This window comes from Heliconius melpomene, chromosome 1 (assembly GCF_056956725.1).
Source record: "Heliconius melpomene rosina isolate 202511_hmr_F chromosome 1, ASM5695672v1, whole genome shotgun sequence".
Classification (NCBI taxonomy): Eukaryota; Metazoa; Arthropoda; class Insecta; order Lepidoptera; family Nymphalidae; genus Heliconius; species Heliconius melpomene.
The window spans coordinates 1,973,319-1,986,050 of record NC_140389.1 but is presented as its reverse complement, the minus strand read 5'-3'; the positions used below and the strand labels follow the sequence as shown (position 1 = coordinate 1,986,050).

Below are 12,732 nucleotides of genomic sequence, written 5' to 3'. Positions count from 1 at the left end.
TTCATGTACTTTGAGAACAGTATTAGTCGTCTGTATTGTCTTAACCCATATTACTTACATTCCATTGTCTATTTGATTAATTTGCCTCGTTACGTGTCGGGTATCAACTAGACAATAGCCTTCTACAATTTGTCAGCTGTACACTATAACTAAATCAAATTAAATTATTACCTTTGGTATGACAGCCACACTTAGAGATATTAATTAATGTTTAACTGAAATATTTTTTTTATAAAAGAGTAGGCAAAGGGAAACTGGGTAGCTAGTGCGACATTTTGTTCTCCATTAACACAACCGTTTCTCACTTTCCGAGGAATCCTTGAGGCATGTATCATATGAAAATTAAATTCGTACAAATATATTATCTTTTTCTATTTTAAATTATCATATTCCACAATGTTTATAAACAGAGACTAACAAAACCCGTTGAGACTTACATAAATTATAAATCAAATTATTTAAATTAATTGTTTCCCGAGACAAGAGCCTTAGAATCAACGTAAGCATTAAATTTCTTAGCTTTTGCCAACAACGCTTTATCAATATTCAGTTATCTTCAACCGAACTGACAAAGTAAACTCGATCACAGATGTTCCAGAGAAATCGGTTGATGAACAAACAAACTTCGCCACTTAATAATAATTTAGTTATGATCTTGGTAAGACGAAACGTTTGAAATGTTTTCATTTGGGCAAAATGTTCCCGAAACTTATAATACAGATAATAATTTAGCACCTCATTGATCGCTTTGTTTGCTGTAATGATAAAAAATTATTTGAATTTAAATTAAATAAATATTTTAAATTAAATAAATTATTTGAAGGATTGACGACTATGACAGTTTTTCCTCATACATAATGGCTTACTTTATTAAATTTTTCATTTTGCCTTTTCACATTCTTATCTAAGATTTTTTATTAACGAGCTCGATCGTAATTAATAAATAGCGATACATCAGAATGCGGGCAATCTCGAGATCGTTGAAATATGAGACGTTTTATAAGGTGGCATATATTATTATTATTTTGTATTATTATAATAGCTAAAGCTCTTAAAATGGCGTTAATTTACGCCACTCGGAACGGAAAGTTTTAACATTGATTTTCCTCTGCTCACCCTACTATATACGGGGTAGAGTTTAAAGACAAAAAAGGTTCATTCTAGTAAAGTTCTTTGGAGCTATTATCATCGATACTGTATTCGTAGGTTAACCGAGGTCTTCCTCTGCCTTTCTTACAATTTACCAAAATTAAAAGTATTTTAAATATTTATATGCATTTTAAATAGTACATTTGTAAAGAGGTGGTTTTAAATAACCGTTCCAGCAGAAGCAGTGCTATATTATTCATGAAAATAATATGCATATATAACGTTTTATACTATGATGATAGCATATACAAAATGAACCCATATTCCCTAGAATAGGAATCGAATCCATAACATTTGTAGTCAGCAGCCGCACTGCTACGCCACGATGGCAAAAAAACGAATCCCCTAGTAAAATATTCCTTTCACGCTATTTCGCGATGCGACAAACTTTCACGTGAAAAGATATAATACATATGAACCTCAATGTAATACCCACGAGACGTGTTTAGATGAGGTATGAAAGTCTTAGCAAATGTTCGCGAAGGTTTCGTATGTTATATATCTATGCTAATATTATAAACTGAAGAATTTGTTTGGTCGAACGCTCTTATATCAGGAACTACTGGTTCGAATTGAAAATATATCTTTATGTTGAATAGCCTATGTTTAGTCACGTCAAACGTTTCAGTGTACCCGCGGTTAGTTACATAACTAAAGTTATAGTCCTATATAACGCTTGTTTATTCAGATGACCACATCAGCAAAGCCGTACATAAAAGCTAGTTATATATATGAAGTAATTATTAATATTAATCTCTTTTTAGGTTCTAAATATAGCAGGGTAAGCAAAGTTAATAAATATAAAATAATCCGGATGTCGGAATTGTTGTTTATTATAGACCTTATGACATTTCTTTTGCAAAAGAAATCCACTGTTATGTTTCTATTTTCAGTTTCATTTCCTTCCATTTTTGCGACATTGCGTGATGAGTGGTGTAACTCAAAACCTTACTTGTTGAATAGCCTACCAGAATAAGGAAATTAAAATATTAAATAATTCCTCTGAGTAAAAATCGAATCCACTACCGTCTACACTACGACGGTCGTCACATTTGCATGAACAATAATATAGGTAATTTTAGTATTACATTTATAATAGTAGGAAGGACTGTTTGCACACTAGATTTAATTCTACCTGCTATATATAAAATTCAGTTTAAATAAAAATAAACAATAAATGGTTCTATCTATTTTAATCTAGGATATCAATGTGTTAAGTATCTTGAATTCAAAGACGATCTCCAGCTTGCAGATAATATACTTTTCAAAATTAACTAAAGAAAATAACATTCAACCTCTTATAAAATCTACGTCGTTTTCTTTCGTACTGCTTGATTCGGACATTAAAGAAATAGATTCCATTATTATGAATTTGAAATCTGATAGTGCCCCTGGTTGGGATAACATTCCCACGACATTTTTAAAATTAGCCAGACATATCCTTAGCCCAATAATCTGTCATTTAGCGAATCTATGTTTCAAACTAGGAACCTTCCCTACTCAATTAAAGCAATCAATTATAACACCAGTTCACAAGGGAGGGGATAAATGTAATATTAATAACTACAGACCTATTTCAGTTTTACCATCTATTGCCAAAGTTATAGAAAAGCTACTAAACTCAAGACTACTTAATTATATGGAAAAATTTAATATTATCTCTGATTCACAGTATGGCTTTCGACGCAAAAAAAGTACTGAAGATGCCATTGTGACACTAACTTCTCATATTTCCGAAAGTATTGATAAAGGCAAGAAGTGCTTAACTGTCTTTCTAGACCTAAAAAAAGCCTTTGACACAGTTTCCGCTCCTATTCTGCTGCAAAAACTTGAAAGTGTCGGTATAAGAGGTACTCCCCTGTTATTATTTCAAGACTACCGAAGTAACAGGAAACAGCGAGTAAAAATTGGTGAATATACAAGTAGCGACTGTCCCGTAAGCTTCGGTATTCCCCAAGGAAGCATGTTGGGGCCATTTCTATTTTTAATTTACGTGAATGACTTGCTAAGTATGAATATTAAGAATGGTCAAACTTTTGCTTACGCAGACGACACTGCAATTGTCTTTTCGGGTCCTTCTTGGAACGAGGTAAAGCAAACCGCGGAAATAGGACTCGCAAAAGTGTCTCTCTGGCTTAAATCTAATGTTCTTACACTTAATATAGACAAAACTAACTACATTTGCTTGACTATAAACAGTAGAACTCAACCCGGAACTAATTTTATACTAGAATTGCACTGCCCGTATAGTAATATTTCTGTATGTGATTGTGCCCCTTCGATTTTGAGTAGAGTTTCTACTACCAAATACCTTGGTGTAATGCTAGATCAGCGTTTATCATGGCATACACACGTAGACAAGCACGAGAATTCGAAAACTTATATGGGTTTTTAAAAATCTGAGACATGTAACAAATAAAACAATACTAATCCAAATCTACGTAGCTTTAGCTCAGTCAGTATTGGGATATTGTATCTCTGTATGGGGTGGAGCATCTAAAATAAAGTTCCTTCAGATAGAAAGAGCACAAAGATCCTTGCTGAAAGTTATGTTTTTTAAACCTTTTAGATTTTCAACAGAGAGTATATACTCTAGCTGCGACTTACTGTCTGTACGAAAGCTATATATATTAAATTGTGCTTTGAAGGTTCACAGAGCTGTAGTTTTTCCAAACAACCTGGAGCAACCTAACAAAAGGAGGTATGTCCCAGCTTATACTCCTCTTATGAAAACTAAATTTGGTAACCATCAATTTGCAAACCAGTCGAAGTGTTTATATAATGCAATAAACAAAATATTAAACTTATATTCCTTAAACTTCTTCGAATGTAAAAAAGCAGTTACTGCTTGGCTGCGAAGCCTAGATTTAGGCCTCCTGTTACAAGTACTAGTATTATACTAGTTAGTTAGGTTGGTCTCATTACTTTCTATGTAGCTATATAATATGTGGAACTGAAATAAATATTTTTATTTTTTTATTATTTAAAGTGTTTACTAATATCTCTCCCCTGGAGTTTAACTCAAAAAGCTCTAACCACGTAACGTATGAGTCTGTCACAACTTGGAAATATAACTTTTGAAAGTTACAATAAAGCAAATGCAAACCGCACAGTGGAATATTTGCGAGCGTGATAGCGTTATATGTCAAAACTATTCAGATTTAGAACATATATTTCAAACGTGACTTTGTAAAATAGGTAGGACTTTTTTTAGTCTAAGTCTTTGTGCATATAGCAGGTATTCGAAGACTGCTTCGTTTATAGGCGTAACTCAACGCCGCGCTTTATCTCACAGAGGGGAAATGAAAATTATTTTTTCCCTCGACTAGCGGTCTGATCATTACATTTACCGTTTGACACTTACACTACGTTATAGTGGCCTGAAAAAATATTTGTGGCAACAAGTTTTGCTGCTACTAATATTATTTTGAGACATTAAAGTTTTTCATTGTACATAAACACCATCTTTGGGAAAATTATTATATTTTTATATTTGAATTTATTTTAAAAGATCTTGTTGTTTGAAGCCTATAGCCGTGGTACAGGAGGGAGCAAAAGTGAAAAAGTGCATGTGACAGGTTGTGGGTAACGAGACAAAGCGCGGCGTTGAGTTCCGCCGTTCAACACGTAATGCTGGCAGAATTCTGTGAAAAGTGGAAAACGGTATATCTACTAATTTGAAACGGGTCTTAACGCCAGGGACCCCAGGTTCCCTCTGCACACCCTTTTACGTGCAAAATGTACTGTGTAGCTATAAAAATATCCTTTTTGCATCAACATCATATGGTGTTACATTATTGAAAATAGAAAGACTCTAAAAAGAGTCCTGAAATTGGCAATTTGGTAACATACAAACTAAATTCTGATCGCAAAAAGCATATGTTAAAAAGTAGGTACTGTTTTACGAACATATGAACTTTTGCATAGTTCTATCCACTCTTGTATACTATCAAAAAGTATTCATGTGTTCACTGCCCTCTACACCTCGTTCAGAATTCTAAAATGAATTGAAAATTGAAAATCTTTTTTTATTTCAAATAATTAAGGAATATTTTTGTTCTTATTTAGGTAAAATGTCGCTTCAATTATATTGCTATAAGGAAATTTATAATAAAAAAATCATTTAAATTTAATTCGATTCCCTCTCGAGGGAATATTTCAATATTTTCATTTCCTCGCTTAGGTAACGATGCAAAAATGGTGTAGAGTTCCGCCACTCAACACACTACGCTCGAGAATTCGGCGGAAAATTGAGAACGTGAGAGGCTCTTAATGTGAATGGAGTATCTTAACACTAGGTTCTCAAGTTTCCTCATTATACTGTTATTGTTCCTCCAAATGAGAACCGAACTCACAACGACCACCTATGTATTTACATAACAATTTATATGTAATCATATAATAATATTTTCATTTTTGTCCACAGATAAAACTATGGAAGAATGACGTGAAACCTCATCCACACAAAATACAAATTTAAAAACCAGCCATGTCATTGTCAAGTGTAAGATAACAGATTAAACAAATAAAATGGCGACGCCGGACGACTGGACAGAGTTTTTTAGCTCACAAAATAATATAACGAGAAAAGAAGATAAATTTCCAGAACAAATACCAAAACTTAATTATAGTTATAATGAGAATCAATCGGACATATTTGAATTTACTAATTTCACTTCGGACGATTTTTGTTCGTCTAATTACTCGCGCGCCTATTTGAATGTCACCTGCGAGTTTCCTATTAACTATGCAGAACCTATGTATGGGTAAGTTATTTTTAATATTTTTTATTATATTTCATATTTACTTAAATCTAGATTTTATTGTAGGCAAAAATCATTTGATATATTATTGAATCTTGCTTAGTTAGACCACAGCGGCATAGCTGACTGGATTAGGTTCCCATTTAGGGGAATGAATTATTTTCGTTTCCTCGCTCTATTTAACAAGATAAACCGCCATTGAGCTCCGTCGGTTCCGAAAATTGGGCGGTGTCCCTGGTGTCGGGAACGGAGTGTTTTAACACTAGGTTCCATGTCTAAACATGAAATTGTTAGTGAATTTATAAGAATATTAGTTATTTTATTCTCAAATTCAAAGCCAATGACTATACTGTCATATAAAATTGAGATAAAACAAATGTGCCTTCTCAAATGGAAAAGTGTCAATTTCTATATTTTACGATGTGATATAAATGTAGATTATAAGACAATAAAGTTTCGCTGAACCCTTTTGTATTATACATACATGTATAAATGTATATATAGGTATTAAATTTAAAATTGTTTTGTTTATTTTGGGTAAATTATGATTCCTACTTTCTCACATACGTTTTATTTCCTTTTTTTTCTACCTACGTTAGGTGGGTACCTAACGTCTATTATTACTTTGGTCTTAGTTTTTAGACTAAATGTTCAAAAATCTATCTATCTTGTATTCTTGCTGGCTCTCATATACCTCATGCTATTCTCTAAGTTAAACTGTGCATTATACATTGCTCTACATGTAGACTTGATAAGAACAAAGCGCGTTTGATCCACCTTAATATGCTGTTTGAACGTAATGAAGGAATGAAGTATTTAAGGTCTAAAAATACTATGTCCAAACATTATCCAATTGCATCAAGGCAACCGTTTCTTAATAAAGAGGCTAAGGGAAATTGGGAACCTAGTGTTAAGACACTCCGTTCTCATTAAAACTTAACCCCCTAATCTGCATCGTTAGCAGAGCGAGGAAATGAAAATATAAAATTATTTCATTTACTCGAGTGTGAATCGAACCCGCAACCTGTACCCTGCGTTTACAGTCGCATGCTTGTGCCGCTACATCACGACGAGCTCGACAATACAAATCGTGGCGTTGAATAAACGGAGATTGGAGTGTCTTGCCACTAGGATATCTATGCATACCGTGCTATATACGGTATAGATCGTAAAATTTAAAAAACTATTCCAGAAACTTATTATAAGAGATGAAAATAAAAATATAATATGAAAAATTCTTAAATAAAGCATAGAATAACCTACCTATAATTCTCCACACATTATTGATACTTGAAAAACTAATATAGGCAAGGAAGGGGCTGTGACGTAAAATTCAATAGAGCTCTTTATGCAATAACTTCATATTGAAAGTCATATAGTAAGAAAATAAAACAGCCATTTTAGCCACTTGGGTTACTAGCAGTGTTATTAAAAAATTACCATGTGACACATTTATTCTTAAATTTAGGTCTTCTTACTTTTGCATTGAAAGAAAGGACGTTGAAAGAAAATGTTTACGCTCGTTCATATTTAGACTTTTTTCTTGGGTTAAAATATATTTAGATATTAGAGTTTACATACTCGTATGACTCTTACAAAATTTATTGCTTTCTTTGTCCTCTTTCCTCCAGTAGCATCGATACTGTGTTGTCGAAAGTGCACTGAATTTTCCACCTGCTTCTCATACCATACATCTCTCTCACCATAAATAGTTAATAAATAGTTAATTATATTAAAAAAAGAGAGTTCCTTCTCTATTACTGTTTTCAAATTATACTTTCTTACATAATTTCTCCTATTTCTTTCAGATACATCGCGCCATTCCTGCTAGCAACCACAACTGTAGCGAACACATTAATAGTAGTGGTCCTATCACGTCGTCATATGAGGACTCCAACAAACGTGGTACTGATGGCGATGGCCCTATGTGATATGTTCACCATGCTCTTCCCAGCACCATGGCTGTTCTACATGTATACCTTTGGAAACCATTACAAGCCTTTAAGTCCTGTGCGTGCGTGTCAAGCTTGGCATTACATGAATGAGGTAAGTTTTTATATAATTATATGTTATGATTTTCAGCATATTCCAGCATACAGGAGTGCATGTTGATGAGCATGAATTAGAGACATTGCGTGTGGATTAGCGGAACACAACGCCGTCTCTGATAAAACAGAGTGATAAAAATAATATTAATTCCCCAGTTTGAGGATTGAACTCACAGGCATTGCGTTTTATTCCCTTTCTGCCTTAATTCCAGATATTGCGTGGCGGTGTTCAACGCCGCACATTATTCATAATAGAAATTATTGTTAAAATTAAATCTCCTGAGCAAAGGCTTTTTATACTTTGCACAAGACGTTTTATAGTCCTCGCAAAAGAGATTGCAAAGTATAATTTGGTATCTATAATTTCTTGTATTGTACTGTGATATTAATAGCTATAATAACTTCATGCTGTATTCCGCATGGAGGGAACCTGGGAACTCAATGTTAAGTAATTCCATTCTCGTTAAGACGCATTGTTATTATTTACCAACTATTTGAATTAAGAAACAAAATTCTTTCCCGAGATTATCATTAGCTTTTCATTCAAATATTGGAATTTGTTCTCGAAAGGCTTGTTATATACTTTGAACATTCCATTCTTTATAGAAATGCCTCTGGGTTTTTAGATAACATTTTAAATATTACGATGGTTGCTCTTACTAGATAAACATACAAATTATAATATTTTAATTAAATATTTTATCTATATTTTTGCTTTTCTTCATATACTCTTATTAAATTAAATTTTGAAAGAAGTTTCGCTATACCTACCTCAAAAATGGTGATTTAATTGGGAAAAAAGTATACAAACAATTTTTGCAGATAATTTTAAGATATACAACTTCGTGTTTCCCATTTTTTTTATTATTATCCACAAAAACCTATAAACATGTAAAATTTGACCTTCCACTTTTTTTCGTAAAAAAACTCATACTTAACGTTTTTAAAAATAAAAATAATGATAATGATAAAATGATAAAATAATGATATCTAACAATTGTTCTTCAATTTTAACAAAAACAAGGGATATAGAAAATAAAATTGGAGATAGAAGGTTTCACATCATACAATCGCCTGTAACTAATATTTATTAGTATCGGATCGCATCGGGCGCGGTGTTCGAGTGTAACAGTTCAATGTCGCGGCTTATTGCCTCTTCGCCAATTTATATCGACTTTCATTAATAAAGGTTAGTGTTTTCTATATTCTCATGTTATACGATAAAGAAATAAATTATTTAAGTACCTTTGCATGCCACCTATACCAGGGTAGGCTGTGGGAACCTAGTTTCAAGATACTCAAGGGAAGAACAAAATGCTTCACTTTGTTTTTTTATCAGAGTGAGGGTGTTAAGAATTCCTTACCTTAATGGAAATCGAACTCACAACAGTTCAAAATTCAAAAAAAATTCAAAATATTCTTTATTCAAATAAACTTATAATAAGCACTTTTGAATCGTCGAATGAACATATGAACAAAAAGCTACCACCGGTTCGGAAGGCAGTCCTGCTGAGAAGAGCCGGCAAGAAACTCAACAGTTGCTCTTTTCAAAATCAATGGTACAATCTATTACATTAGTTTGCAGCTATCCTGCATTACATTCAATAGACATTAATTCCATACATGTTTGTCCTCTAAGTATTCTTGAACAGTGTAATAAGCTTTACTTGTTAGAATTTTTTTTACTGATATTTTAAATTTTGGAAGTGGCAAATCTAGAATACACTGTGGAATTTTATTATATACACGTATGCTCAGACCCATAAAAGATTTATTAACTTTTTGGAGGCGAAAACTTGGAGTAACAATCTTATCTTTATTTCTCGTTTCTATCGTATGATTGTCACTATGTTTACTATGACAATGTATATTTTGTCGGACAAAGAGAATATTATAGTATATAAATTGGGAAGCAACTGTAAGAATACCTGCATCTTTGAAAACATCTCGCAGAGAATCTCGCGCTCTTAGTTTATAAATATATCTCACGGCTCTTTTTTGGAGGATAAATATTGAATTTATGTCTGAAGCACTGCCCCATAGCAGCATTCCATAAGATAAAATACTATGGAAATAGCTATAGTAGACTAATCGGGCAGTGTCGACGTCCGTCATTTGTCTTACTTTTTTAATTGCAAACGCGGCAGAGCTGAGTTTATCCGCAAGTGCTTCCAGATGAGCGTTCCACTGGAGTTTGGAATCTATAGTAACACCTAAGAAAATAAATGATCCCGACACATTAAGAGGTTCTCCTTTAATTATTACATTAAAATTATGTTTTTTAACATTTGGTAAGGCAAACTCGATGCATTTCGTTTTTTTAGCATTTAACATTAGATTATTAACATCAAACCAACGAAGAATATGCGATAATGCACTATTCACTTCGTCATAGTTTATTTTATTTCTGTCAACCTTAAATATTAAAGAGGTATCATCCGCGAAAAGTACAATATCACATAGGTTCTTCACATAAAAAGGTAGATCGTTAATGTAAAGAAGAAATAAAAGGGGACCAAGAATGGATCCTTGTGGAACGCCCATCTTTAGAGGAGATCCAGATGATTTTACATTATTTATACTAACCTTCTGGATTCTTTGGTTTAAATATGAGGCAATAAGGTCAAGGGCAGTATCCTGTATACCATAATGTTTTAATTTTAATAACAGAGTTATATGGTCTACGCAATCAAAGGCTTTGGATAAGTCACAAAACACTCCAATTGCATTTTGTGACCTCTCCCATGCGTCATAAATGTGCTTTAGGAGTGCAGCACCCGCATCCGTAGTGGACTTGCCTTTGGTGAAACCATATTGCTCACTATGGAAACAATTGTTAATATTTAAGAAAATTGTGAGCTGGTTGAACATTATTTTTTCAAATACTTTACTTAAGGATGGCAAAACAGAAATCGGTCTGTAATTTCCAGGCTCAGATCTATCTCCACTTTTGTAAAGCGGCACTATTTTGCTATATTTCATTAAATCAGGAAAAGTACCGGATTCTACACAATTGTTAAAAATTAAAGCAAGGTAAGGAGCAATATTAGGTATAATTGAATTAAAAACTTTAACAGACATGCCCCATAAGTCACCAGTTTTCTTTAAATTAAGGCTTTTAAAAGTTTTGACAATTTCTTCTGGTGACACATTCTTAAACACAAAATTTTGTCTACAACTATTTACATGGGTTTTTAGTATTAATTCTGCTTCCGAGGGAGATGATGGCAGTGAACGTGTTACTTCAGTTGATATATCAGAAAAAAAATTTTGAAAAGTATTTGCCACTTCTAAATCTGAATTTAAGATTATATTATTAACTTTTAATTTAATAGGTTCACTGACAGCTCTAGATCTCCCAGTTACAGTAGTAATAGCATCCCATGTAGCTTTAATTTTATTATTAGAGTTCAAAATTTTTGCTCTTATATGCATAGACTTAGCCTGGCCACATACCTTTTTAAATATTTTTGAAAAATTTCTAACTTTTAACAAGAACTCCGGATTTTGATTCCATTGCCTCATATTATATAATTCGTATAGTGTGTTTCTGCTTCGGTATATACCAACAGTTGCCCAGTCGCTAAAAGTTAACTTCGAGTTTTTATATATCTGTTTAACTTTAAAAATGTTATCAAACTCTGTAGAGAGTAAATTAAAAACTTTACAATATAGCTGATTCGGATTTAATCCGGTTATTTCTAAGTTTGCAATTCTTTCACTCACTCTATTATTAAAAAGATTAATTTTATTTTCAGTAATTGGTCTAATTGATATTTGTTTACGTTCTGCGACTGTTTTATCTATTACCGAAAACAGTTGACCACAATGATCCGAGCTCAGATTAGTAATAATTTGTTTTTCTACAGGCTCACAATGACAAAAAACATTATCTATACAAGTAGCGGACGTATTCGTTATACGAGTTGGTTCAGAGAAAATATTAAACAAATTAAAAGATTTAAATAAGTTTAGAAGACGGAGGCTTAATGATGTCACCTGTATTATATCTATATTAAAGTCTCCGCATATGATTAAAGATTTACTATTGGAACTCAAATTATTCAGAACATCCTCCATTTTCTCTTCAAATACTTCAAAACTACCTGAGGGGGGTCGATACACGCATACTATAATATGTCTATTGAATTCAACGCAGGACAATTCAATGGAGCGTTCGTCGGAGAGAGCTACTATATCTGGTCGCGATTTATAACGTATGTCATTTCTTACTAATATGAGCGAACCGCCGCGGATGGCCTTCTCTCTAACGAACGAACTTGACAATGTATAGTTTTCTATATTTACTGTATTGTTACATCTCGAGATCCAGTGCTCAGTTATACACATTATATGTATATTAAATTTTTTTAGAAACAATTCTAATTCCAGTTCTTTGCCTCCTAAGCCTTGTATATTTTGGTGTACAATATTCAATGTAAACGGCCTAGGTGTTGTCTTGTTATCTAGTTTAAACTGGAACTTATTATGTCATTATTATTTTTTAATGAAAAAATATTATTACAAACTATTTCCTTTGTTATACAATGTATAACAGGGTTTCGAATATTATATGCTACTAAAGTAGCAATTTGTTTTTTAAAATATAAAGGTAGATACAATGTATCTTCTGTCAACTTACAACTATTATAAATAAACTTATTTAAATCTAAATAAAAAATCGCGTCACTATGACGTTGAGTCGCATTATACAAGGTCATATTTAAATTATAAATATACCTATTTTGTCTATCTGTAAGGCAAGAAGAATA

The 12,732-nt window shown here is 32.6% G+C and overlaps 1 protein-coding gene across 2 annotated transcripts in view; it reads left to right on the top strand.

The window, feature by feature from the left end:
- Positions 1-12,732, top strand: part of SPR (G protein-coupled sex peptide receptor) — a 193,242-nt gene that overhangs the window by 140,796 nt on the left and 39,714 nt on the right. For both annotated transcript variants that reach the window (XM_085185916.1, XM_085185908.1), the window contains 2 exons: positions 5,576-5,915; positions 7,721-7,958. In XM_085185916.1, the coding sequence (XP_085042042.1) occupies positions 5,680-5,915; positions 7,721-7,958 (474 nt within the window). In that variant the 5' untranslated portion in view covers positions 5,576-5,679. The remainder of the gene's footprint in view (positions 1-5,575; positions 5,916-7,720; positions 7,959-12,732) is intronic.